At 36.7% G+C, this 27,813-nt stretch overlaps 1 protein-coding gene across 3 annotated transcripts in view; it reads left to right on the forward strand.

Moving 5' to 3' along the window:
* Positions 1 to 26,941, forward strand: part of SEC23A (SEC23 homolog A, COPII coat complex component) — a 28,749-nt gene extending 1,808 nt beyond the window's left edge. For all 3 annotated transcript variants that reach the window (XM_031048834.2, XM_034062608.1, XM_005148911.3), the window contains 19 exons: positions 2,690 to 2,931; positions 4,736 to 4,793; positions 5,055 to 5,141; positions 6,259 to 6,495; positions 6,604 to 6,683; positions 7,604 to 7,748; positions 8,074 to 8,232; positions 9,046 to 9,161; positions 11,262 to 11,385; positions 12,494 to 12,574; positions 13,454 to 13,543; positions 14,693 to 14,799; positions 15,955 to 16,108; positions 16,790 to 16,867; positions 17,524 to 17,685; positions 18,882 to 18,968; positions 20,453 to 20,608; positions 21,252 to 21,317; positions 25,465 to 26,941. In XM_031048834.2, the coding sequence (XP_030904694.1) occupies positions 2,711 to 2,931; positions 4,736 to 4,793; positions 5,055 to 5,141; positions 6,259 to 6,495; positions 6,604 to 6,683; positions 7,604 to 7,748; positions 8,074 to 8,232; positions 9,046 to 9,161; positions 11,262 to 11,385; positions 12,494 to 12,574; positions 13,454 to 13,543; positions 14,693 to 14,799; positions 15,955 to 16,108; positions 16,790 to 16,867; positions 17,524 to 17,685; positions 18,882 to 18,968; positions 20,453 to 20,608; positions 21,252 to 21,317; positions 25,465 to 25,554 (2,298 nt within the window). In that variant the 5' untranslated portion in view covers positions 2,690 to 2,710 and the 3' untranslated portion in view covers positions 25,555 to 26,941. The remainder of the gene's footprint in view (positions 1 to 2,689; positions 2,932 to 4,735; positions 4,794 to 5,054; positions 5,142 to 6,258; positions 6,496 to 6,603; positions 6,684 to 7,603; positions 7,749 to 8,073; positions 8,233 to 9,045; positions 9,162 to 11,261; positions 11,386 to 12,493; positions 12,575 to 13,453; positions 13,544 to 14,692; positions 14,800 to 15,954; positions 16,109 to 16,789; positions 16,868 to 17,523; positions 17,686 to 18,881; positions 18,969 to 20,452; positions 20,609 to 21,251; positions 21,318 to 25,464) is intronic.
* Positions 26,942 to 27,813: the final 872 nt, after the last annotated feature.

A 27,813-nucleotide genomic window follows, 5' to 3' on the forward strand; every position in this document is an offset into this window, starting at 1 on the left:
GCCTGAAGCTGCTCTCCGGTCTCCTGAGGAGCCGGGGGTACCGCCGGTGGCTGGTCAGCGCTGCCTGCCGTGTCCGTGGCGGTGAAGCCCGGCTGGGGCCGTGGGAGCACCCGCCGAGAGCCCCGTTCTCTGCAGGGCCGGTGGGGTTGGGCCGGGTAGGGCCGGCCGAGCACGGCCTCGGTGCGGCTTCCGCTCCGCCGGGTGTGAAGTACGGTTCAGTTCTGCTGTAGCTGCCCTGTCCTGGAGCTCCTTCTTGGAGCTGACAGCGGTGTCTTGAGATATCAGTAAAGCTACATAGAAATCGTGTACAGGCAGGCCTTGCTGCCTTTGCAGATGGGGTTTTTAATTTAGGTGGGGTGTTACATACACTGGTTATTTAAAAAAGGAAAAAGTTCTCAGTTAACATACCTGGGTGAGCAGGTTTAGATGGTGGCTGTGTTTGAGTAGCCAAAATGAAATTCTCATATTGTTGCTTTGATAAGTTGCGGTTGCTCTAGGTAACTATTAAGTTGTTCTCCTTGTATATTGATGAATTCCTCATTGGAATTTAAATATATTTGTGTCTGAAATGCTGATTTTGGCATGAAAAATTAATTGAAGGTTTATTATTAATCTCGTTTTGCCAGATTATGGGTGTATAATAAACTGAAAGAACAGGTTTGTTGTAAGAAAAGTGCACAGTGAACTGTACTGATTTAGTGGCATTTAAATATATGGTGAAGTATTTCCTCAGTGCTGGAACCTTTAAAATGCTGTAGAGACAAATATTTTAGTTTTGTTTGTATGTGCTTGTAGGGACTAGTTGATTTTATTTTGGTTATCTTCTGTGCTGGGACACATTTACATGTAGTGTGTAAATGTTTAATGGTGCTGAAATGAAGGAGGGGCTTCAGATTATGAGCTGTTTGCAGTTGTTTCTAGAGGCATTTCGAGATAATTCAGTTTCAAAGTAATGCATTTCAAACCCATTTATTCAGCTACAGGATATGTGGTTGTTAGGAAGACCTAACTGTACTCTTGCATCTAGTCAGAGTAATTACATAAGTACTACTGTTTGCCTGAGAATCAGGCCTTCATAGTCGGGTATAGTCAGCCTGTGACATTATGCAATTCAGGTGTGGCTTCTTTCTGTGACACAGAGTGAGATTGCCGTGGTGCAGGGACACGAGGTAAATTCAGCTTCAGCAATGGGAGTGAGGCAGCAAACTAGGATGGACTGACTGCTGGTCTCGTTGAGATGTCCTCTTCTGCAGCAAAGCTAAAGCAGTGACACCCCAACATGGGAGCTGTTGCTGTTCAGGTGTTCTGCAGATCACTTCTCTGTGTTTTTTTGAGGTGGGCAATACGTGTTTTGTGGCATTCAGGTGTATGAGGTTTGGTATGTAGCCTGTCGGTCAGGAGGGTTTGCTCTCCTGGTCCTATGTAATGCATCTCCACACCTGTACCAGAAAATGTGCCTGCATAGTTGTAGCAGTGGTGATGAAATGGAACTTGTCAGACTGTGAGTTTCACATTTAGTGAAGGATAAAATGTGTCAGCATTGTTGGCTCTAGGAAAGGAAGAAAAAATGGAAGAGAAGGTGGAGGAAAACTTGTTATCACGTTCTGCCTTCTGAACAGGAAATACACACTTTACTAGAAAGCGACAGTATTTTACTCAGTAAATCCAACAAATCTTTTATGATACATGTGCACTTCATTAGTCACTGCACACTGGTGTTTGTATAGGGCCTTCTGAGGAGAATATAACTGAGTAGTAAAAATAACGCCCACATAAAACCATTTCAAACATAGCTGGAGTGAAATGTGGAAGAGAGATTTCAAAGTCCACTGCAGGAAGTGGAGTTCATGTTGCAGTGCATGGAGATGGCATTGGTAGACTTTGTAGCAGATGCCTATGGCATACCTGAAATAGCCTTTAAGTTGTAATTTCTTCTTGTCTTCTCAGGGAGAGAATGTGGATATAATACGCAGGTGACAGCACCCATGGAAAACTTGAATTTCTGACAGTTTCTTCCTAGCACTGCTTTAGGAATGTACTCTTGTGGAGTATTGTGTTGTTATTCCTTTATATTTACATGTAGTCTGCATCATGGGTTACTGAAAATATGGTTAGAAAACTCTTGCAAAATTTGGTACAGCAGAAGTCATAAACCAAGTACACTTAGAAGAAACATGTTTTATTTGATTCTTAAAAGAAGTTAGAGGATTAAACAGCTTGCAAGAATGAACGATTCTTGAATAGAGAACAGAATGAATAACTAAACACATTAGTGAAAGTCCTTAAAGCAGTGTGTATTTTTTTTGTTGTAAGCAAGTATTTTTTATAGTGTGTGCTGCATGATCTCTACACTCACCATAGAATTATTGCTTTAGTTCCAATATTCCTTGCCTGAGTTTGCTGCTTAAGTCAGGAAATGATCAGAAGATGGACTATTTAATGATACGTATTTAATTTGTAACATGAAATACTTCTTTTTTTGAAGAGTTTGCTGCATCCTAGGAGTCCTAATTTTCTTTTGTTTCACCTTGGAATTCTGTGCATTGCTTTTAGTGCTTAAGAAGTGTTACTCTGTTTATTGATTGTAACTCAGTTACTGTATTTGAATGTGTGACTGTCATTAAGTGCATTCAATGATGAAAAATGTTTGCATTTCAACATTCTGCTAATGGTTATCTTTTTATTTTAGTGATAAACAGAAAAGTTGGCCATGACAACGTTCCTGGAATTTATCCAGCAGAATGAGGACAGAGATGGAGTTAGATTCAGCTGGAATGTTTGGCCTTCAAGTCGTCTTGAAGCCACAAGAATGGTAGTCCCAGTGGCTGCCCTCTTCACGCCATTGAAGGAACGGCCAGACTTGCCTCCTATTCAATATGAGCCAGTTTTGTGCAGTAGAACCACGTGTCGAGCCGTTTTGAATCCCTTATGGTAAATCTAATACATACGTTATGCTAATATTTTACCTTACAAACAATCTTTAGGATAGTTCCAGTTAAATTATGCAAAAGATCTGGTGTATGCAGGCATTCCTCACATGAGTGTACAGATCAGACTTATAGATCTTAAAAGTTTCTGCATGTATATTTGCATACGTAATTTACATCCTTAAAATGTAGCTTTCATTTAACCAGTCTTTTCAACATATTTAATCTAATTAATGGTGTGGTATGTTATTTTGCAGGAACATCCTGTGAGTTAGGGTACTTCTGTATTTAGCATCTAGAAAATTACTTGGATAAAAAAATTACTATGCTGTGTCTTTTTAACTACTAGGCCCTGATGTAGTTGAATTTCCAAGTGAAATAAACTCTTTTACTGTCTGTAGATCATTTGTAGACCAAAGCACATTAGCTGGTTTAGTTTACCAAAACAGAAGCTGAACGATGTGGTAGCTATATCAGAAGTAGGCATGAGAGAGGGTGAAAAGGTGTTTAAGCTGAGGGATGATAGTAGCACAAGCACTATTGATTGTGGCCTGGTCATGGATAAGTTCCGGTTGAAAGCAGAGAAAGTGTTTCATATATCATTCCAATCACAGAAATATGGAAAAGAAACAGATCAGTTTTTAAGGTGGAGTTTGATAGGCATGGGAAAGGTACTGAGTGATAGTGAGAGATTAGACATAGTGTAAAAGATCCTGTAGAACAAACTTGATTTATGAATGACTTGTGCCTGCCTGGGAGAAAAGATGGTGTCAAAGCAGTTGTAAAGTTACATTTCAGTATTAAACAGACACAGTGGCTGATTATAATGGAAATCAGACTTTCTGGAAGCTAACTTTTTCAGAAGCATTATCTTTTACTGAGGGCTGAAAGAAAAATAATGGAAAGACAAAGCTGTGAAGGGTCAGTGAGATCCCTAGCATTGCAGTGAAATGTGCCTCTACATTTTTCCTGTGTCATGTATGCAAGTCATGACTGGATTCTTATTTATTTATTTATTTATTTATTTAACAAGGTGTGATTAGAGAGTCAGTTTTGGGGGACCTCTGAAATCAGTATAGATCATTTAATCTCAATAGAGCTGTGTTGTGTTTACAGCATGCTGGGATTTATCCAAAGGTTTAATAGTGCTTTAAACACTTTTGTCCTTGTAGACAGGAGAGGATGTGCCAGCAAGAAGTGTACACTGAAAACATGTAACATTTACTTTCCTTTAAGATGTGAGTAGGACTCCGTAAGATATCTCTATGGCATGAAGATACAAGTTGCACTTTTTAACATTTATTTGAACTATCTGAATAGCCATAAAAGTGTAGATAAAAGGAGGTAGGCTCATCAATTGAAAACAAAAAAAATGTTTTCACTTGAGAGAGAGCTCTTAAGTTGGAAGCTGTTGTTTTTTTTTTTTTTTTGGGATAGTCCCAACTCTAACAGCTAATAGACATAGGCTGGGAAAGGAGAAAAATACAGAGGTAGTGAGAGTTAAAATGATTTGTGAAGGTCATGCAGAAAGTCTTTAATAAAGGTGCTGAGACTCTCTGTTATTAAATTTTGTACTTGCTCGTTTTCCTTGAATATCATTCTTCCTCTCTGATGACATTAATTTGCCTGATGTGTAAGACTACCTTATTTTGAATTTGTAATATGGATATTTAGAGGAAAAATTATATTAGGAGAAAGCTTTTTCAAAGTCAGTGTGCTTTTGAAAAATAAAAATAAATGTATTTTGGGAACAGTGGAAGAAAACAAATTGTTCATACTATGTAATCTTTTCTTGCTGTATTTTATAGCCAAGTGGATTATCGAGCAAAACTCTGGGCTTGCAACTTCTGTTATCAGAGAAATCAGGTAAGAAAATGAAACATTCAGCATATAAAAATATTCTTCATAAGGTAAAAATGAGCATTCTTATTTTTCAAACTATAGTTGCAAACTGAAATTGGCAGTAAGAGCATGAGTGTGCAGCTGTATCTTCAGATATTGCATGGAGATTTTTTCTTGACAGCAGTAGTGAACATCTGTTACGGAGGAAAGTAGTCTGTATGTATGGTTTTGTAGAAGTACTTGTAATCTTTTATTTATACTTAATTTCTGTGGTTTTATTTGCAGTTTCCTCCTACCTATGCTGGCATATCTGAAATGAATCAGCCAGCTGAACTCTTGCCTCAGTTCTCCAGCATTGAATATGTAGTACAGGTAAAATAATTAAGTAAGATCTTTAACATCTATAGCCTTGCATATACAAAATAATTAATTTCAGTTTCATTTCTTCACTGCATTTTAAGGGCTGTGAGTCTGTTTGTGCTTACTAGTACATAGAACATTTGTGTCACCAAATGGAAATGGAAAACATAACTCTTTATAAGAATGTAAGGATAACTGATAAAGCTGTTTAAAAACAAAATACTGTAAGAAGAGAGATCTCTTATCTCTTACAATATTCCTGTCAGGTCTGTTTCTTTACCAGGAGTTTCATCTGTGTTTGTGCCAGTGGTCTGCTTACAGCTATTTCTTGCTCAAATGCATTTGAATTTCAATTTAAATTTGTCTGACTATTGATTAATCTCTCGTTAATAATTTAACTCTTAAGTTTGTGTTTGCATGATTATGAATTAGTTTCAGGGCTAGGTGGTTTAGAGGAAAGGACTAATACATATTCAATTCAGGTATTTGAATTTTAATATTAATTCTTTTTATGGTTACTTGAATAGAAATAAAAAATGGACCTAAATCCCCAAATTGCAAACTTTTGCAATTGCAAATTTGTAAATTCTAAATTTCATTTTTGAGGCTTAAAATTTGTAAGACTTCAGTGAGGCATTCAGGTTATGAAGAGTGAACACTGAACAGAATCTCAGCTTTTTGTCAACTCTTGTAACACAAAGTAAGGGGGATATCTGCTCATAGTTCAGCAAAATTAGTTTAGAAAGAATAGAACTGATTATCTCTAGGGTAAAATTATGTGGTGAAACACTATGGAATGTCATTACGTTGGAGTATTCTGTAGCTATGAACAGCTTCAAAACTATTACATTCACCTGGAGCAATTGAAGCTCATTGTGTGTTAAGAGATTATACAATTGCACATACTTCACATCTTGATGTCTGGAAAGGTTTTTTATTTTCTGCTGTAGTAAGCATTGCATTTTTGTGCAGAGTTCATTATGGTAGAGGTTTTTTTCCATTTTGCCTAGGATATTGATTACTACTTCAGAGGGAGCTAAGTTAGATGGGACATTGACATTACTGGTATAGTTGAAATTCAAACTTTTGCAAATAGCTTTTCATGTGATTGTATTTGTGTTTCTTAAAGCGTGGTCCTCAGATGCCTTTGATATTTCTTTATGTTGTGGACACATGCATGGAAGATGAAGACTTGCAAGCTCTGAAGGAATCCATGCAAATGTCACTTAGTCTCCTGCCACCAACTGCATTAGTAGGTCTCATTACCTTTGGCCGCATGGTGCATGTTCATGAGCTTGGCTGTGAAGGAATTTCCAAAAGCTATGTCTTCAGAGGAACAAAGGACCTCTCTGCAAAACAGCTTCAGGTAATGCATAAAAGCAAACAAAATGAAATTGTCAAGGTGATGATGATGAAGAACTTCAGATAGTCTGTAAGCAAATTTTGTAATAAAATCTTATGTATTTGACCACAGGAAATGCTAGGGCTCACAAAAGTAGCCGTTTCACAAGTCGGTCGGGGTCCTCAAGTGCAGCAGCCACCGCCGTCTAACAGGTAACGTGCTTAAAACATCTGAATAACATACTTTATCTACACTGATTTACTGGAAAACCTATGTTTTATGATAATGAAAACAATTAAATCAGTTGAACCTTTTGATTGGACACAGATTTACTGGGAGAATAATAGTTATAGCCTGATTCATTCCTACAATTTACACTGGGAAGAAAAGACTTAATGGGTGATAGTAAAGTCATCTGGATGATGCTTCAGAAATGCTCTGAGAGAATGTTACATAGGCATATTATAGATGGTTGGTATGGTGGAAAGTGTTAATGGCTGCTATAATGCTCCTTCCTTATGTGGGTATCCAGTTTTGCCTTCCCCTTTTCTTACTCTTCAACTCCTCTTCCTGCCCCTTTCCTTCTGTCTCGTATTTGGAAATTGCAGGTTGGTGTTTGATTCTCTTATGTTTTCCATTATGACATAGAAGAAATCTATGAAATGATAAAAAAGAGACAGTTTTGCAGTCTCTGCCTTCCAGTAAATAGCTGCATGTGTAGACAGCCCATAACAGAGAGCACAAAGAATCCTTTATATAGTTAATGTTTCTTCTGATCTCTGATTTTCACTGAAGTAGCGAAACTTGAGTTTCTTTTTGAGATTCATAGCTTATCATCTGCTGTGTTTGTTTGAGTACTGATTGTTCTTTATGGATAGTGGCAATAAGTCTTTAAGTCAGAAAGTTTTTTGTTTACAAGCTCTTCACTGAAGTTCTTAAGCTGAGCTTGCTTAGTAACATAATAACACCAAACAGCATTATTTTGGGGAGAGAGAGAGACATTGCTCTGAATTCAGACTAGAATGCAGAATTAGACACTGCTAATATATGTCTAATATATTGCTAGTGAACAACTGATAAAATTTTTATTTAACAGTTTGAAGCTAAACTAATTTAATTTTTCTGTTTACAGATTTTTGCAGCCAGTGCAGAAAATTGACATGAATCTTACTGATCTTTTGGGTGAACTGCAGCGGGATCCTTGGCCAGTTCCACAAGGAAAACGGCCCTTACGTTCTTCTGGAGTGGCTCTTTCTATAGCTGTAGGGCTCCTTGAGGTAATAGCTTTAACTACAGTTATGCTGATACGTAAAAAAAATCATTTTGTTGCAGAAAAGCTGCCACAATCGGTATGTAAGTAAAAACCTTCTAACTGATGCATATTAGATTTATATAACGATTCTGATGGATATCATACCTTACATGGAAAGACTCATTTTAATGAGGCAAAAATGAACTTTGAATTAACAGCCAATTTAAGTTTTGGGAGGGAAAAAGTCCAGTTATTTTTAGAATCCTGTCAATGTGATACATACCTGAATAGCTATTTCTTCTGTTGAATTTATAGCAAAATCTGATAGTTTTGTCTTTTATTTCCTTCAGTGCACTTTCCCCAATACCGGTGCACGTATAATGATGTTCATTGGGGGACCAGCTACACAAGGACCTGGCATGGTTGTAGGGGATGAGCTGAAGTTACCTATAAGATCATGGCATGACATTGAAAAAGACAATGCTAAATATGTTAAGAAGGGTACTAAGGTAAGAGATGGTAGTGGGTGACATTTATAGGCATGTTACTAGTAAGTAAACATTTACATTGTCTGGCATTGCAAAATACTGCTAGTATCAAATGTCGAGGTGGAAATTGTGTGGTTTTGTTTACCTGTCTCTGAATGTATTTCTTCAGGAGTTGCTTCAGAAATTTTAGTGTATTGAGTTAGGACTTTGTCTAGCTCACAGTAAAGTTCTTTGAAGTGTTTCTCTGGTTTAAGCCAGAAAGATTTATGTGATTAAATGGTATATTTAGAGTAAGGCTGTCTGTTTCTAGGACAGCTGTTCAAAATTGTGTCTGTTTGGGGAGGGTTAGACAGTAGAGTTTAGGCATAGTCCATTTCAATTTATGTACATTTCATTTGAGCAAGTGAACTGCATCCAAAACCTATTGAATTTGTCTTAACTGATTGTAAGCTTAAAGCTACGAGCTTAAGTTAAGAACTTAACCAATCAGCTCAGTCATAGATACCTGTCATTATAGGCACTTGAGATTGGAAATTTATATTGCAAAGTTTAAAAACAAAAATCAGTGCTGTTTTCTAGTTTAAATAACAACCACTGGACTGTCTAGTATGAGTCAGGTTCTCAGCTGGTCAGAAAAAAACCCCCAAGTGTTAAAAATTACAGTCTTAATTTTAACTTCAGGAAAAAATATAGTTTTAGCTTGTACTGGAATAATATATGAATGAAGTCTGATAATGTTGTTTTTGAAAGATTTTGGGAGTTAGGATTTAATATGAAGATGAGGCCCGTTCACACTGTAGATAGCTATGAACTGAGTTTTCATCTTGGTTTTAGCATTTTGAAGCCCTGGCTAATCGAGCTGCAACAAATGGTCATGTTATTGACATCTATGCATGTGCTTTGGATCAAACTGGTCTTCTGGAGATGAAGTGTTGTCCCAACTACACAGGGTATGTGCTCATTAATTTTAAGTTGTATATGGATATGCTGTTTTCAGTTTTATTTTTTTTATTGTTTAACAGGAAATACTTAGTAAAAACAAAAAAAAAAACACCAAAAAAAACCTAAAACAAAAACCCCAAACCCACTCTGATGTACTGTGATGGTTGCATTTGTACTGGAATTTTAGAATTTCTCAGCCTCTGCAAATTTGTCACCACAATTGTGGGTTTGATCAGAAGGGGATTTGCTGTTTTCTTTTAATATGATCAATTTGAGACTCAGATAACATGGATAACTTTTAAACAGGGGACATATCCACTGCTGCTGTTCTTCACTGTGCATGTATGTTAGCTGCAGCTTTCAATAAAGATAAAGAGATGACTTTTTTTTCCTTGCTGTTCAGAGTGGTAGAAAAGCCTGTTATTTGGTTTATGCACTTTTTTATGTTGTTCTTGTTTCTATATACTGTTTTTCATAGGTTTAGCTACTGTCTTAGGTGATTATCAGGTACAAGTGTTGCTCCTGATTTTTGCTACCTCTGTCTAATTCTACGTTTCAGACATGGTCTTGTGTTTCCTTCAGCTTGTCTTGCCGTTAGTTCACTTTAATATGATCAAAGAAAGTTTTAGTCTTTTTTATGAAACCTCTCCCCTATTTTCTGTCACTGTGAATAGCGCCTTTACCCTTCGGTTATGCAGATCTGCAGTCCGGTATAGCCTTTGACTCTTGATTGTGTGTCTAGTACCTCATTAATTTTGTAAATCCTGCCAGTTCTTCTTCTGTATTTTTTTTCAAAGACTGTATTTTGTTTCTATTTCTGAAAGCCTTTTCCATGCTCATAATACTTCATCTTTACTAGTATAGCCACCTGCTTTACATATCATTTGATGTTTAGGTCAGCCTTCTGTATTCAGTCTGGATTGTCTTGCCAAGCTCATTTTTCTTGCTTGTTACTGTTACCTTTGTCAATACCAATTGTAGGTAAAATATGCTTATCAGTTTAATAACTGGTATATCTGTGGGTAAAATGCCTTCTTAGTTGCCTGTCAATGTCTTCATGTGACAGAGGGTCACATAGCATGTGACATAGCACATGCTATGTATCTGGACATATGAAGAATGAGAGATGCAGCCACAGGTTGTGGTGAACATATGCTTCTATGTTTCAGGCCAGCTTGGCCATGCTAATCTAATCATGCTCTTTTCAGATCTGTGTATAGCCTTAGCTTGGGAGTTTTCACTGTTCAGGATCTTTAAGTTTATGACTTTACCTGCATGTTTGAATCCTATTCCTTTTCTGCATCAAACTCAAGCTCTGTAATTTTGCTCTTTCTGTCTGCTTTTGTGACTCACCTTACCCTCTTTCCTCTCTTCCAGCAAAACTAGCCTTAATGTATAGTTCGTCTGCTTCTACAGCTGTTCCTATTTCTGATTTCGTTGCATCCTGCATACAAGGAGGAATTTCTGATTCTGCCCATGCCTGTTTTCTTCTGTCTTTGAGTATCCACCTGAAAACTTTAATAACTTCTTTCAGGTGTAATGTTTGATCTATTACATTTTACTAATATTTAATTAATACTTTTGGATGAAAAATAAATATTTTCCACTACTATTTTGTAAATGCAATGTATGTTTCATGATAAGCAACAACTATTGCAGTTACATCCACAGAATATTCTAAGCATAAAGATAAATTGTGCTTCTTGAGCCTGGGTTTAGGCATGAAATAATGAGTGAACTACACAAAACAGTGTGGAAATAAGTTTGGAATATTGAATATTAGAAGTAAGCTGACTTTACATGACAGGGTTGTGAGACATTTGTGGTGCTGAAGTCCGGTATAGTGTTTTCTTAGTGAAAGACGTTGTTATATATTATAACAATAACCCTAAGATGCTGATTGGGCAAGAAGCACAATTAAAATTTTCATCCTTAGCATTGTAGGAAAATATTAATTTAATGATAGTCCGTTTTAAGAGGGCAAAAATATGCCTTACAGTGAATTGTCTTTAGACAAAATTTAGAAATACAAATCCCATGTGCTAAATTATTGTGTGATATGAAATCTATTTTAACTCGAGGGTTTTGTTTGTTTTGTTGTTATCTAGAGGCTACATGGTAATGGGAGACTCTTTCAATACATCTTTATTTAAACAGACCTTTCAGAGGGTGTTTACGAAAGATATGCAAGGACAATTTAAAATGGGATTTGGTGGCACATTAGAAATAAAGGTAAGAATACAAAAATGCAGCATGTTAGTTAAACACTAGCATAGGGTGGCTCTGAACTGTGGATTCTTTTCCCTTTAAGGAATTTTTAGGAATATGCTGAACAGATGTGTTAGGGTTGGCTTGGACATGGCTTGTACTGCCATGCTGTCTTTTTGCAGATCCATGATTATGTAAATGTGAGTTAGGTATAATGTTAATTCCTTCTTACCCTGCGTTCCGTGTCAGCTGAAAGTGAGATTAAATGTCTCTCAGTGCTGTGTGCATAGATTTTGGTATCAGTAGTGAGAGTTTCTTGGGTTTCGGTCCAGGTTCTTTACATAGTCCAGGATAGCTTTCCTTTCATTTGCCATCCTTACCGGAATCTGCCCTAGCACTTTAACAGTGTTCATTTTCACTTCCACTGTTGTGGGAAGCTTAGAGCTGTAGGTTCAGGTACTGTCTTGCATGTTTCTTGCAAAATATTGCAGTCCTGCCTTGTAGAAGAATATGGGGCTATTTTCTTGATCAGTAAAATCCTGTTTAAGTTTTTACTACTAGAAAAAATAATTGAACTCTTTTTCATGTATGTGTTCTTGTGAATTTTGTTGGAAGATTCTGGAAAACGAAAAAAGGGACCCCCAGTTCTTAGAGAGATGTACAAATCAAGCAGGAAAATGACACTGGAAGAATGTAAAGAACTGGATTTTGCTTTTAGCTAAATGTTTAGGAGATAGAATATAAATTCACTGTGGGGTATGTATAGTCATATGCTACAGGTCTTCAGTTTAAATCTGATTTTGTGAATATTCTAATTACTTTGCTAAAATATAGACATTATCCATTATGCTTTCCAGGCTCTCAGGCTTATAAATAGCAGTAGCTTTTCACCATGAGTTATGTTTGTGCTGTTATTTCAGATGTGCTAATTGGTACAGCAAACATACATAATTAAGAATAGAAACTGAGCACATGAAAAGTTTCTCTAAATGTACCAAGCATTATTACATGTACAACCTTTCCTAAAGGTATCAAGAGTCTGACATGCATTGTGGTTTTCATTAACTAATGATAAGACTGAATTCTTCTTAATCTGATGTATTAATGTATGTTTTTTTTTCTATATATAAAGACTTCAAGAGAAGTGAAGGTTTCTGGAGCAATTGGACCCTGTGTTTCTCTCAACTCTAAAGGACCTTGTGTCTCAGAAAATGTAAGTAAACTTTGCTGAAAATTGAGGTATTTTTTTTCTATGGAAAAGTAGGATTTACGATTTCTGTATTTGAGGAGAGGCTGAAACTTTTCCGTAAAACAAATGATGTTCCCTTTTTACCAGTTCTAAATTAAATACATGCGAAGGGCTGTATTTTTTTATTTTTTTAAATTTTTTATTTGGGTAAGATTTTGGATTAGATCAGGTTCAGGTTGTATTACAACTTGCAGATCCCTTGTTACTTGTTTAGATTTGTCCACTGAGTGGTTGCTTCTTCTGGCCATGGTGCATGTAACAGTGAATAGAAGCGCAGTGACAGTATTGCCAGTATAATTTTCCTTGAATGTTTTGTTTGGTTTCACCGAGTCCCTTATGGATGGCTGATTATTTTAGTTGTTTTTACTGGGTATTTATGTTGTTTGGATGTTAAAAAGGAATTGTCACTTAAAATGCATCACTATCTGTATACAGTTACCTTGTTAGTTTCTAGGGACTATGTAACTACATCCTATATATTATGTAAGCTGTCTGCTTTGAAGTTTTACTGGTGTGCCTTGGAAGAGTCATTCCCCTTGCATGTGCTTCTTACCTCTTCTCTTGGGATTGTTTAAGCAAGATCTAGTACTTTTTCCTGTTTCTGATTTACTTTTTCCATCTCATTGTCTTTCCAATGTTATAATCTTTTGCAAGCATCTCCTTTTTTCTTACTCCTGCATCCAACACTGCAGTTACTTTGCAAGAGTGCTTGAGAAGCTGACAGTGATCAGGGAGGAAACCTGTGATAGAGAAGTTGTAAACAAGCACAAATGGTCAGGTATTGTGCATCATAAACAAGGTAATACTTCTGGTTTGTAAAAGTATTATAAAATCTGTCTACAGGAGATTGGAACGGGAGGTACTTGTCAGTGGAAGATTTGTGGACTTAATCCTACTACAACACTTGCACTGTACTTCGAGGTGGTCAACCAGGTAATAAATAGTTGTCTACTTGCCTACTAAACACAGTAATTTTATTTTATGTGACTGCTATATTTTTGTGTGGTTCCCTCAAGCACAGTAGCAGGGATGCAAACAATGTTTCCATTTTGTGTTGTCAAAATTTGGAGACTGATACTAACATCTTAATGATGAGCTGATTTTTCTTGAATATAATAATGAGAACCAAAGAGCTCTTCAAAATTTGGATAAGAGTTCACAATCAAAATCTAGTTTTTCTTTTCAGAGTGTTACTAAAATCTATTTCAGTTGCAACATATGAAAGCACTGTAATCTGTATATTTAAAAGTGCTTTTCAGTATTTCTCTGATGTTTTGATTACAAGTTAATTACTCCATAATGTTATGTTTTAGCTTACGCTTTAATTGATGAGTATTTGTAAGTAAAGATTTGCTGCATTGAAATGCATCAGGGTTTCCTGTCTCCCTGAGGGAGTACTAGGGAAGAGGATAAAAACATGACAAGCAAATGTGCTACTTCCTTCTATTTCTTCCCTTCTCCCAAATATTTGAAGCTCAGGAACTATGGGAGCTGACAGTAGTTTCTATATATTTAGTATGCTGTATTACATACTTTATAACCTATGCAAAACTTTGGAAACTTGAACTTAGCTTAGCTTACTTTTTACATATTCATTTTGGCCTAATTTTATCAGTAACTCTAAAACTGGTTGGGTCATGGTGTGTAATAGTTGATTTCAACTGTCCTCTCCTGGGATTACTTACCTTGTTAGCAGCCTATGAACCTGTATTTCTACCAAATAGAGTTTTGAAATTAAGGTTTACACTTGGATTCCAGTCTTTATGTTTTGATGGCACTTCTGATAGGATACATTAATCAACATTTTAGAGTAGTATCAGTTTTGTTGCCCTGTAATTCTGGTGAATCACATGATGTTCAAGTAGAGTAATGAAATCAACAGTTAGCATTGTGCTAAGTTTATTAGCCATGTTTAGTAAAGGTACTCAACATAATAAAAGCACCAGACAATCCATGTATATAACTTAAGCTTCCCATTGCAAATAATTTTATCATTTTCTAGTAGTCTGTTTATACATTTTTGAATTACAATGTGAAATCTTGAGTTCCCCCCACATTTAATTTGTTTCCTCCTGTACTTAGCACAATGCTCCTATTCCTCAAGGAGGACGTGGTGCAATTCAGTTTGTGACTCAGTACCAGCATTCCAGTGGACAGAGACGTATCAGGGTGACCACAGTTGCCAGAAAGTAAGTTTTACTTGCAATGAATCATTTTCAAAAAAGCAGGGTATATATATATATATTTACCTTTTCATCTTTAGATTTTGTAATCAGTCTATTACTCTGGGATGTGCAGTGCCACAGATGGAGAAAGCATGATTATACCTTTGAGCCAGTTGCTTCTCTTGTTCTGTGGGCTGTTTCTTCTCCAAAAGGTTGCAGTGGTTCTCTAATGATGTTGTGGGAGTGCTCACAACATCAAGTAACCCAAGTGATTTTAGATGAAGAGGAAGCTTTTAGTGAAATTTTATGGCCTAAATTGAGGAGATGATGAGACTTAGGGAATGGCAAAGATCACTTTGTAGCTCAACTTGGGAGTGCTAGCTGCATTTCAGGGTGGAGGGGTTTTAAGAGTTGTGAAGAGATTAATTCAGCAATGGAGAGGTTTGCTTTTTCCACTTACTTTACTAATGACGTTCAGCTTAGCTGTGGTTAATGTTCTTTTTGTCTGTGGAATTCAGTTTTGCTTGTAGTATGTGAAAATACCTGTTCTTCAATGTATAACTTTTTACCTGCAGATTCTTTGATTTAATCTATTCCACAGTTTTAGAAAGTGATGTTTAATATTGTGCAGGCATTTTTCAATGTCCAGTGACATTTAATTTAAGATGAAGTAATTATTTGTTGGATAATACAATGGAAAATTCAGTTTACCAAAAAAAGCATTGTCCTTACTGTTGATATGAGTATCTTGTTAACTTACATTAGTTACATTAGTAAAATATTTTTGGCAACTGATAAAAGGGCAGATTAATAGTACATCTTGTAAATTGAAAAGAACAAGCAAAGGTGCGCAAGGCAATTGTTAGTGTGGGAACATGTGGTTAGCTTCATGGACAGTGTTTTCTGTAACCTTTCATAATAAATTCTTTTAAAAACACAACTGTTTTGTAAGTGGCATTTTGTTTTACTGGTTGCATGACATCTCTGTGAATAAAAGATATTTCTAATTAAAGAACGGTTAATTGAGAGGCTGCTCATATATACTCTGTAGATTTTTGAAGTTCTAGTGTGAGTTTGCTAAACTGGTAACTGCTTTCTCTGCCTTAATTTTGAAGGGGTATTTTGAGGTTCTTCTTTCCTTTCACTGTGATGCAAATAGTTGTATTTTTGTTTTTGCAGCTGGGCAGATGCACAGACACAAATCCAAAACATTGCTGCATCTTTTGACCAGGAAGCTGCTGCGATTCTCATGGCTAGATTGGCAGTGTATAGGGCAGAGACAGAAGAGGGGCCTGATGTGCTTAGGTGGCTGGACAGGCAACTGATACGACTGGTAAGAAGGACTATATTATAAGAATCAGACTGGTTTCTTGTCTCCAAACATGTCATTCTTAAATGACTGGTATTCAGTGACTGTTTCTTTAAAAATAAAACAACACAAGAAACAAACTGAATGCTTCATTTCCTCAAGTGGGTATGTAGAGTTAACTAAGATTTTCTTTTTAAACTGGAAAAAGAACAGATTTGATTTTGATTTGTTTATTAATGTTTTCTCAATCATCAGCAGTTGGGAATTGGCAGCAGTTGAAATTCTAGTTTTAGATTAGCAGAAATGAAGCTTTCTCTACTTTTTGTTGCCTATAATAATAGTGTAGATGAAATATTTTTAGGAAAAAAAGTCAAAGTATCTAGAAAGTCATGTGGAATTTCTTTATTTTCAAAAGTTGTTTTTACTTACTTGTAAGTAATATTAATAATTTATTTTAAATGTGCTCTCCAGTTAATCATCTAACTCTGCTTAGCAATTTTAGAGAGGGGAAAAAAATAGCAAGCCATTAAAGCCTCATACTCAAGGAAAGGGTCATAGCAAAACCACTGTTTTTGGTAGGTTTCTGTCTGCTTATAAAGCTGTAAGCACCTCACATCATATGTCTTAAAACCAAACAAACTTACAGTAATGGCATGACCAAGCAAATTTGTTTCTTAATTGGGATAAATTTTTCTTTTACTCCAGTGTCAGAAATTTGGAGAATATCACAAGGATGATCCAAGCTCTTTCAGATTTTCAGAAACCTTTTCACTTTACCCACAGGTGAGTAGGAGAAAGGTGTGCCTATAGGGATTAATAGTTTCTTTGAATAGTTTAAAATAATTAGACTTTGAATAGTTTCTTTGCTAATAATCCATTTTGATAAATTCCTTCATTTTCATAGCTCCAGGTACGTTGCTTTTGGACTCTTCATAGACTTCACGATGTTTCTGTTTTAGTTACCTTCCAGTCTGTCTCAAGGTGTTACGAGTTGTGGAAAGATTGATTCAGCAATGGAGGGATTTGCTTTTTCAACTCTGCTAATGAAGTTCAGCTTTGCTATTTTTAATGTTTTTAGTTTTGCATACTGTAACTTGTGTGTTCAGACATAGCAGCCTCCCTGACAGGAGCAGTAGAACTTCCAGTAAAGGAAAAGTTTGGTAATATTCAGTCATACTATTTATCAGTTAATACTGGAGAAGAAGAAATGGTAAACTTTACTCTTAATTCAAAGCTGCTTTGTAGGTTTATGATCTCTCTCTTTCAGGAGAGTATAGAAAAACTGGCAGAGGTGCATATGCAAGTTAGAAATGTTGACGGACTTAGAATTCAATTTTGTTGTGACATTGGTCTTGTGTAGTTTGTGAAAAATATGTCTTTGTACAAGTCTCCTTTTTATCTGTGAAAGGTCAAATGTGTGGGTTTTTTTTATTTTGCAGTTCATGTTTCACTTGCGAAGATCTCCTTTCTTACAAGTTTTTAATAACAGTCCAGATGAGAGCTCATACTATCGTCATCATTTTATGCGTCAAGATTTAACCCAGTCACTTATCATGGTTCAGCCAATTCTCTATGCCTACTCATTTAATGGACCTCCAGAGGTATCATTAAATATAACATAATAACAGGTTATAAGTTTTTGGGTTTTTTTTTTAGATGTACAGAATTCTATCATAACACCCTCATCCAAAGCTTTTAATTTTGCTGTGGTTACTGTCGTGTGTCTATAAGTATATATACAGATATATTTAGTAGAGAACCTTCCAGCTGACCTTAATCACAACACATTCTATATAAACCTAAAATAGAAAGATGGTCTTCCAAGGAGCTTGTGAAAGAAGTGTAAGATAGGAGACAACAAAAGTTGTCTGATATATAAGAGAGAGTGAGGGAATGGTAAGACAGTTAAAATAAACACAGAAGGCAAGGATTTTGGCAGATTGGAATTCAAAGTGTTAGAATTTTTTTGTTTGTTTTTAAGACTATCTCATGGAATAAGAAAAGATGTTTAAAAGTGGAGTTAAAACAATGAGGTGGTTTGTGAAGAGCTACTCACAGGTGTAAGATCATTCTCCCATGTATGAATAACAGTCAGGTAATGGGAAGGAGATAAGTTATCAAGAGCTTCACACCTCAATGTAGAATGAATAATTTTTATTTTTTTTTCAAATTCTTGGAGTAGTTAATATTTTTTTGTATCCCTAATAAGATTGATCCAAGTAAATTATATGGTACTGATGCAATTAAATAATAAAGTGCCAGTATAGTGTCACTGCCATTAAAAATTAATTAAAAAGGTGAATTAAAACCTTAAGTGTCATGTTTGGTTTCATAAATCATGAATCATCCACCAGTATTGGTGCATATATGTGCACAGTAATAATAGCTGCAAGGACAAGACTAGAAAAACCCAAACAACCACAACCACCAAATCTTATACTTGGATAATTACTGAATGTTTATACACTGAAATATCATTTGAATTAATGACATTGTAGAAGTAAATATGGAGGTACTTGAAGGACTGGAAAAGTGCATAATAATCAACAAGATTTCAGATCTTAAATAGGGTTTTTTATTACTTTCATGAAGTTGTATGCATAGAATCAAGCTGGATAACTTTAGAATGAGATTGTGTGGGTTACAGATGTATAACATGACAACAACCAAATATGGAGCTTTAGTTAGTGATCGAAGAAGTTCCTAAGATTCAGTGTCTGATTCAAAAGCTGGTAATGCCATCTGATTGCTCAATTCTGCATCAGTTGGTAATTTCTTATTTATTTTTAAATCTCAGCCTGTTCTTCTGGACAGCAGCAGCATTTTACCAGATCGGATTCTCCTCATGGACACCTTTTTCCAGATCCTTATTTATCATGGAGAGGTAAGATTTTGTGATTCTTACATAAACACTCTTTCTATAGGAGTGCTGCATTATGATAGCAAAGCGGCAGTTCTAACATGCTCCAGTGCTTGACCTCTCATCTGCATAGCTGATACCAGACTCCTAGTTCATGCTTGTAGTTTGGTAACTTAATATGCCTATGCACGGGTGCCTGACAGTACTTGATGTTTTGCTGCTGTTTGTTATGATGGGTTTAAGATGAATTAGCTTCAATACGCAACTATTTGGTTTAGATCAATGTTTTTCAACTTTTGAGAGTGTTATTCCCTGCACCATGTGTTTCACCTTCCCTTTTCAGTCATTTGTTGTAGACCTCTAAATGAATTCTTCAGGGATAGGGAGTCAGAACACCAAGTTTTACAATCATCCTTCATCTGCACTGTCCTGGAGGAATGAAACTGCTCCTGGCAGTTAGGTAGATAGATATTCCCCAGTACTGGAAATGTAAATGCTTGTGACTTGCTAGTGCTCTACTTCCCTGGAGGAATTGAGCTGCTGCTTTTTATTGCTTTGCAGCTGTAAATAGTTCACAGCTGAGAGTTTGAGAAATGCTGTTCTGGATCATATCCTCATAGCTGCACTTTTTAAAATAGTTACTAAACTTTAACTTCTTAAGTAGAAAAATGTATTGTATATTCTTGTAAGATGCTGTCAAGAAGAAGCAGGTGAGGGCTACTCCCTGAGGGAAGGGGAGCAGGGAACTGAGTATGATTGCAAGGCAGGCATAGGCTTCACTAATGAGGACCTAGTCCCCTGATACACAAGCAAGGGAAGCAGAGCAGTCTTTGGGCAGTAGCCAGGCTCAGTCACCAGTCCAGATCACCAGACAGGTCAATGGGAATGAGGCAGATGCCAGTTCAAGCTGGGCAGTCAAGTCCCTGGCTGGAGGCCCATGTGAGTGGGCGGCACATCCAGGTATAGGCATGGCTGCACTGTGGTGCAGGCAGGAACCAGGAATGAGAGCCTCAGCTTAAAAGCGGCTGGTAAGCAAAGGAGGGAGGAAAATCTGCTGAGGATCAGTCCAGGTCTTTCCCAGTAACAGCCTGTATCAGTGAGCTGACCTTGAGTAGCCAGCTGGACTCCTGGAATGTTGGGAGGCTGTGCTAGAGGACCTGAAAGATAAGTAGCAGTATAAACATTTTTTTGTTAAGTGTCATAGACATGGATATTACAGAACTGTAAATAGTATCCTTGACCTCATGAACTAAATATTTAGCATATAAGGGATTACAAAAAAGGAAAGAAAGGTGGACCACAAATTGTTAGTAAAAAAAACCCAAACATCTAGTGGCATGTTATTTGCACATCTTGGCTTTCAAAAAATAACTTGCATACTATAGGGCAGAAAAGGGTGAATGATCGAAAAGAGGCTAGCAGTGGTACATCCTTTACTGAAAAGATCTGTGCATCCTCTAAAAAAGATTGGTGGATAAGTTCTAAACTCTTTCTTCTCCTCTCCCCAGACCATAGCTCAGTGGCGTAAATCAGGTTACCAAGATATGCCGGAATATGAAAACTTTCACCACTTGCTACAAGCTCCAATAGACGATGCTCAAGAAATTCTCCATTCCAGATTTCCAATGCCCAGATACATTGATACAGAACATGGAGGAAGCCAGGTATGGTAAAATATATATTATAATTTAGGAAGTGATGTGTTAATAATATGAGTGTGTTTGTTTGTTGTTTGTTTTTGTTTCTTTTTTAGTGAGCATGCATTTCTGTGCTAAAACACATGTAAATTGCAAGTGAACATTTTTAATTTTAAAGCTTTTACAGAGCCAGATATCTCACAGTAGCTTTTTACCTGATCTGTGACTCCTGATAAGTATTGCCATTTTTAACCATACTGACTTGGACTCTGAGAGTCCTTGTATGAGATGTGTAGGACAAAGCAGAGAGTGGTTGCCAGGGCCTCAGGGCCAATACCAGAATTATTCTTTGTGTTACTATTTTTTTTTTAATTTGTTAAGTAATATCTTGCTGATATTCACATTGACTTTGTTCGTGGTTAGAAAAAGGCAAAAGGGTACTTTCTGCTGCATTGTAAAGTTGTTAGCAGTTGTGAATTATAGCTATCAAAGCCAGGGAGTGGCTTTATTTATAGAGGTGCTACTTGTTCTTCTGAATAGGTATCTCTCCATGTTTTTATCTCCAAGTAACAGAAATTCTCTATTTTATACATATGTATTTTTTTTTCTAAATGTAGAAAACTTCTGTTTGAAAAAGACTAATTTATTGCCTGTGGTTTGTTTTTTAAAGGCTCGTTTCCTGCTTTCTAAAGTGAACCCTTCTCAGACTCATAACAATATGTATGCGTGGGGACAGGTAAGTGTGAATCTGGTGATGAAACTTGTATGCATGATTTTCTTTTTCTCTATTTCAGAAATCAAGTGACACATTGTGCACATATAAGTAATAATATCTGAGTTTTGAAACTGAAAAAGAATCTTCTTTGGTTGCCCAGAGAAGTTGTAGATGCTCCATTCCTGGAGCATTCCAAACCTAGCCATTCTGTGATTGTATGAAATGCAGTTTTGGCCTGATGTCACCAGAACTGCAAAAGTTAAGAAAAATGAATGCAATTTCTTTAGACAAAAATGGTGTAGTTGCTATTTTAAGCTTCTGTTAGGCTGCTTTCTTGTCTAGCCATTTTTCTTATACAGATATGTTCAGATCACCTAGAATGAGAACACCACACGTAAACACAGAGGGACCTTTTTGCATTAGGGGAAATAAGTTTTTAAATTAGTTGTAAGCAAGAACTGGAAAGTACACCAGTACCACTGTACTGATGTTTTTCAGAATGTTTGTGGCCCAGGTGACCAGGAATCAGTTTTTCAAATTGTGTCTTTAGGAAGGAAGTTGTGTGAGAGTTTGAAAGTTAAGCCTTCTAAAGCAGTTTGTATTCTTGAATGCTGCATCCTAGTTCCATGTTCTCCTTCCACATTTAGCTTTTATAGTGGGAAGAGAAACTCTGTGGTGGGTGAATGCTGGGGCAGCGTCATTTTCTCATGAAAATGTAATGGCATCAGAAAATTGAAGCTACATATTAACTGTAATTGTATTTTGCTGAAGGGCATACAATGTTCAGGTGATGAGTGTGAGCACTCTATAGCAATTTTATAGCAGTGATGTTTGTCAGATGAGTGTCATCAGGGCACTTTTTCATGGGGAGCTGTTGGTTCTGACAAAGACTCTGGCAGTGAATAGCACCGAGATCTAGAGCGAAAATACTTGAAAACTTTGTACTGAGTCAGGGACAGCGTGATTTGAACCCAGCTGTCTTGCTTCTGGAGTCGATAACCTAACCAGCAATCTGTTAGTGTTGCTCTTCATCATGTTTCCTACACAACATACACACAAATCCTGTAGTTTGAAAGGTCTTGTTTTTATCTAGACACTACCTGGAAATTTTTGAAGTTTGGTATTTCCAACAGTACAGGACAGCTCTTTCCTGCTCATTTAATTAGTAAGCAAATGAAACAATGCTTGAGCTGATCTCTAAGAAAACTGTTCATGCTGGACAAGTAAGCCTCTCTGATACGTATTGGAAAAGATGGGTTTCGCTTTTAATGTTGAAAATAAGTCAGTTCTAGGGTAACATAAGAAATGGTCTATCTCCCTAGTGGCATTGCAGTGTATGTGATCAACATAATACCCTCTTGTGTTTGCAGGGTGTTTTTTGAACAAAGTTGAACCAAATGCAGTTTATGAAATGAGAAACATAACTGTTGGGAGAAAATTCTGAACTGAATGTGTTTTGCTCTTGTTTTTCTCATGAGTTTCCTGTATTGTTACATGTAGGTTTGTTCTGTGCATGGCTGAAAGTCTATAGAAAAATCTGTTGGTCCACATTTACCTGAAGAGGGCACCCACACACCACTGAAACCATGTTTCAGGAGGTGATGGGTTGACTAGTTTGGTTTTTAAGTAAAGATTTTTTAAAACTTCAGTAAGTAGCTGTCTTATATAATATAGAAAACCTTTTCAGAAGATAATGGTAAACTTTTCCTGCAGCTGTATTGTGTTGGTTAGTCCTTGAAGATGTGGTAGAAATTTTCAGGTTATATTGGCTATAACATTTATTTGAGATTGCCTTTGCTTTCAGCTTTTTTTTTTTTTTTGTTAATATCTTTTCTTGTTTTGGTAATTGTGGGGGATTTGCAGTTTGAAATGAAAGAAGAGCTTAGTAGCGCAAATCTTATAAAATGCCCAGTAGCTGTCACCAAAACACTGTTAATTAAATTTAAATTCTCACTTTATGTCTTGGATCAAAATTTTGAATGAACAGAAAACAAAATTTGAGGTGATCTGTGACAAATCAAAGCCAGTTCTCATGTACTTCTCAGACTTGGAGTATTGTGTGCAGTTCTGGTGTCCTCAACATAAAAAGGACATGGTACTGTTAGAACAAGTCCAGAGGAGGGCCACGAGGATGATCAGGGGACTGGAGCAGCTCCCATATGAAGACAGGCTGAGAAAGTTGGGGCTGTTCAGCTTGGGGAAGAGAAGGCTGCATGAAGACCTCATAGCAGCCTTCCAGTATCTGAAGGGGGCCTACAGAGATGCTGGAGAGGGACTTTTCATTAGGGACTGTAGGGACAGGGCAAGGGGTAATGGGTTCAAACTTAAGCAGGGGAAGCTTAGATTTGATATAAGGAGGAAGTTCTTTACTGTAAGAATGGTGGGGCAGAGGAATGGGTTGCCCAAGGAATTTGTGAATGCTCCAGTCCTGGCGGTGTTCAAGGCCAGGTTGGACAGAGCCTTGGGTGACATGGTTTAGTGTGAGGTGTCCCTTCCCATGTCAGGGGGATTGGAACTAGATGATCTTAAGGTCCTTTCTAACCCTAACTATTCTATGATTCTATGACTTCTGCATTGTGACCTTGATGGTTTTCACTTTATTCCCCAGCAGATAAAATACTCTGCTCCCTTACTGACTATAATGAAGGATTTCTAGTCTTCAGAGTAAGCCCACTGCTGTTGGTGGTAGGCAGGGTGACAACAGTTGCCTGTGTGCAGGTGTTGGGTGAGGTGTTCAACTCAGGAATAAGTCTGTGCATTGGTTTTAATTACCCTGGATTACCACTAGCAGTCATTGTGAGTGATCTCTTTTCTTAGGGGTCCATCATCTCCTTTGTGGTTTATTTACTAGGGGATGATATACTGTCCTTCCACAAGTAAGACACAAGGTGGCAAATCATATCCTGCCTCAGAATTAAACTACTTGTAGTTTCCTTGTGGCTTCCTAGAGAGCTCAGGGATAGCATTTGGCAGGCTTGCAAGTAGAACATCCTTTATTCACATTTTGCGAATCAGCTAGCGAATGATCTAGTGGACTTCCCCGGAGTGTGGCTGTATATTGTATCAAGTGTATTGTAGTGATCTAAGAACTCTTACTGCTCCTGGGTTTGACCCTTGATCATTAGCTGGGAATTGGTTTTGGCCAGTTCTAAGTATCCTAGTTAAGACTTTCATGTCTGTGTTTTCAGAAGATGTAAGAGTTCACAGAGTTGTAATATAATTTGGAAATTATGGGTGCTTTGTACCTTTGAAAAGGTTGAATTGTTGAGGTTTCTATGAATTGTTTGTGCATCTATAAATGCAAGTAATGGCAGATCAGTTTCAAATGATGTAAAGAGAATCCTTATGTAGCATTTGCAGAGTTGCCGACTACTGGTCTATTTAGACTTTGAATTTGTTTTAAAATAGTCATTAAAAGATGGCCATTTTGAACTTAATAGGATTTCTGAAAATTACTTCTGAGATAAAAAAATTCTAAAAATCCACCCAAAAAATTGTGAGGTTTTTTTTTGTTGTTTGCTTGTTTGTTTTTAATCCTTTGTGGTCTGATTTTGCAGTGGCATGACCTTCACATGTTTTTATTGTTTCTCTGAGGTGGCACAGAGCTGTAGGAGAGGTTTGGCCCAGCTTTCCTTGATAAAAGCTGGTTGACCTTCATTCAGTGTCAAATTAGACCCTTGGTGGATTTGTTTCCTGCTTTTATTACTTTGATATCTCTGAGCTTCAATGACAGATACTGATTTGTTAGTTGTGTCACTTGCATGTTTCAGTTTCTCTTATCCTTGTCACCGCCTCTGAGGCAGGAAAGATACAGAAACTGTGGTATAGAAGTTTTATTTACTTTTAAAGATTTGTAAGTTACTATTTGGCAGCTGTCAGAAGCTTGAAGTTTTGTATGGCTGATGTAAATATCTTGCTATGCTGCAGCTCATTGCCATATGCATTAATATGGAAGGGAGTTTTGTCATTTATGCCTTAATTTATGTAAACATATGAAAATGTATGTAAATGTACAGTCTGCTGATTTTGTCAGAGGATTTCATCAATGATACACTTCTAAGAACTTTCTAAATTTATAGTGTTTATTTACTGGAACCTGTTGTGCCTTAAAATGCTTTTTCTTCACAATGTGTATAATCAATTTCCCTTGTTTCCTTTTATTTTGTAGGAGTCTGGAGCACCCATTCTCACTGATGATGTCAGTTTGCAAGTGTTCATGGATCATCTGAAGAAACTTGCTGTTTCTAGTGCTGCCTGAGATTCTGCAGTGCATTAAAGGCACAGATAAGCTGTAGCCATATTTCCATTTCCATGTCTGTCCTGACAGTGCTCTGATATGCACAAGCTGCCTGACTAGATGTAAAGCAGTGTTGTTTTCAAGGAAGAGCTTTTGTTATTCAGCAAATGTTTTAATGTGAGCTGCAGTTTGTAAAAATGACAGATTGTGGATTAAGTTATAATTAGAAGAAAAAGAACAGTAATTTTGATTACTATGATACTATAATTACTTTGAAATCATTAGTAGCAACTTTGAGATGTGATTTCAGTTTCCATTCTGAATGGTTGAGGTTGATTCTGCTCTGCACTACAAAGCCACATTGAACAATAAAGGAAATCTTTGGTGATGTTGAGGTTTCCAGGCTGCCATATGACTACTTTTCTACACTCAATTTGAGCACAAAGTGAACAAAGAAGCAACAAAAAAACATGTAAAAATAGTATTAACTCTGTCCCTTGACATAGGCTGCCGAACTTTTCTTTCCTGCAGAGATTATTCTATTTAGTGTCAAATATTTCTTCCCACTTACCCTGCATGGTTCTTTTGGGAGCAGAGTTTTTATTTCCACATAAAGAATTTGAACTGACAAGGTAAAAAAAAAATTGCACAAAATTCAAATCCACATGTTGTATTTTTGTCAAAATATCTCTTACCAAACACAGTAACAGGTGAATATGCTCAAAAGTTAACACTTCTAGCTTGAGCTAAGAAGAAATCCTACACTACCAAAATGAACCAAGAGTACAGCCTTGTTTTTTGTCTTGGTGAGTATACTTTTAAAAAATACATATATTTACCTTTTTGCTATTGCCTTTTAATGTTATTACACTAATGCATGACTGCACATCTGCTTTCTGTATCCTTTTTGTTATTAATTCAACAGGCTGTACATCTTGTTGAAACAGTATTATATAGAATATGATGTAATTAATTTGATATTTAGTTCATACGTATTTTTTTTGGGTGGATAAAATAGGCTTTCCCAACTACTTGTTGAAGTTTACACATAAACCAGATGTTTACATAGGTGATATGACATTATGACAAGTAAAGATCTCTAATGTGGTAATGGGCAATAAAAAATTGTGCCAAATCTGAAGGAAGAGAGAATTTTGACATAGGAAATCCAAACATTTACTGGTGTTATAGGCATGAGTTTTTGTTTTTTTTTCCTGTAAATTCTCAAAAACTTGATTAAAATCAATTGCTCTCCATCTCTTTGATTTAAATGAGATGAGCTCCTTTTGCCTCAATGCAAATAAAACACGTTTTTCTTTCACTTTCTGTATTTATTGTGCTTGTTTCCATTGGTGCTTGAAATGAAATGTGGAAATAAAATAGTAATAATAAAATATAGAATAACTTCACCACTTTTATTCACCTAGTAATTGGTATCAAACTTCTTTAACTTCCAGTTACTGTTCACACTAGTGTCAGTTTTGGAGATACAAATTCAGTATCCCTCTTGACTTTAACTAGTAAGCAGCTTAAAAACATTTTCTTGTAACACTAAATATGTCCCATTTATTTAACAGTTAAATACTGTTTGACTAATAAATGAATTAATTGACAAGTCATGGTAATGGATGGGGTTTTTAATGCTTTCTTTCCTACCCTGTAACCAGCTTTCACCTTGTAATAGGCTGTGTTGTCCAGTCTCTTTGCAACATTAGCTTCTTTTGTAACTTTAAGTATTTAACATTGTTAAAGACTTTTTGAAAATCAAAATGTATCTGATGTGTTACCTTTATCCTCCTACTTATTCACCTCTTCCAAAGACTGGGGAGATATGAAGACAGTATTTTCCTTCGTAGAGAGCATGCTGACCCTTTCCCAAAAGCCCATGTCTGTCCAACTATAGGCTGCTCAGTCTTGTTCTTCATTATAATCTTTACCAGCCAAAGGGAAGGGATTTGAAAGGGCCAGTCAAATCTGGCAAATCAGCAAATAGTTACAGGAGTGGTGCCACAGCTGGGGGTTCAGCTACCTAGAACATGGGACACATTTTGAGAAACCTTGTCTGCTGGGAACTGATGGGGTTCATCTGTCAAGGGGAAGAGCAGCTTTGGTCACAGGTTTGCCAAACTGGTGCAGAGGCTTTAAACTAAAGTTGACAGGGGAGGAGAACCTCAGTCCATCCCACTCCTAAGAGGCTGATACTGATGCTGGCAGGAGATGCCCAAAGCCCAGAGAGGGATTGCAGATCAGCAGGAGAGCACCTAAAGAGCAGCACAAAGG

Source organism: Melopsittacus undulatus, chromosome 4 (assembly GCF_012275295.1).
Source record: "Melopsittacus undulatus isolate bMelUnd1 chromosome 4, bMelUnd1.mat.Z, whole genome shotgun sequence".
Classification (NCBI taxonomy): Eukaryota; Metazoa; Chordata; class Aves; order Psittaciformes; family Psittaculidae; genus Melopsittacus; species Melopsittacus undulatus.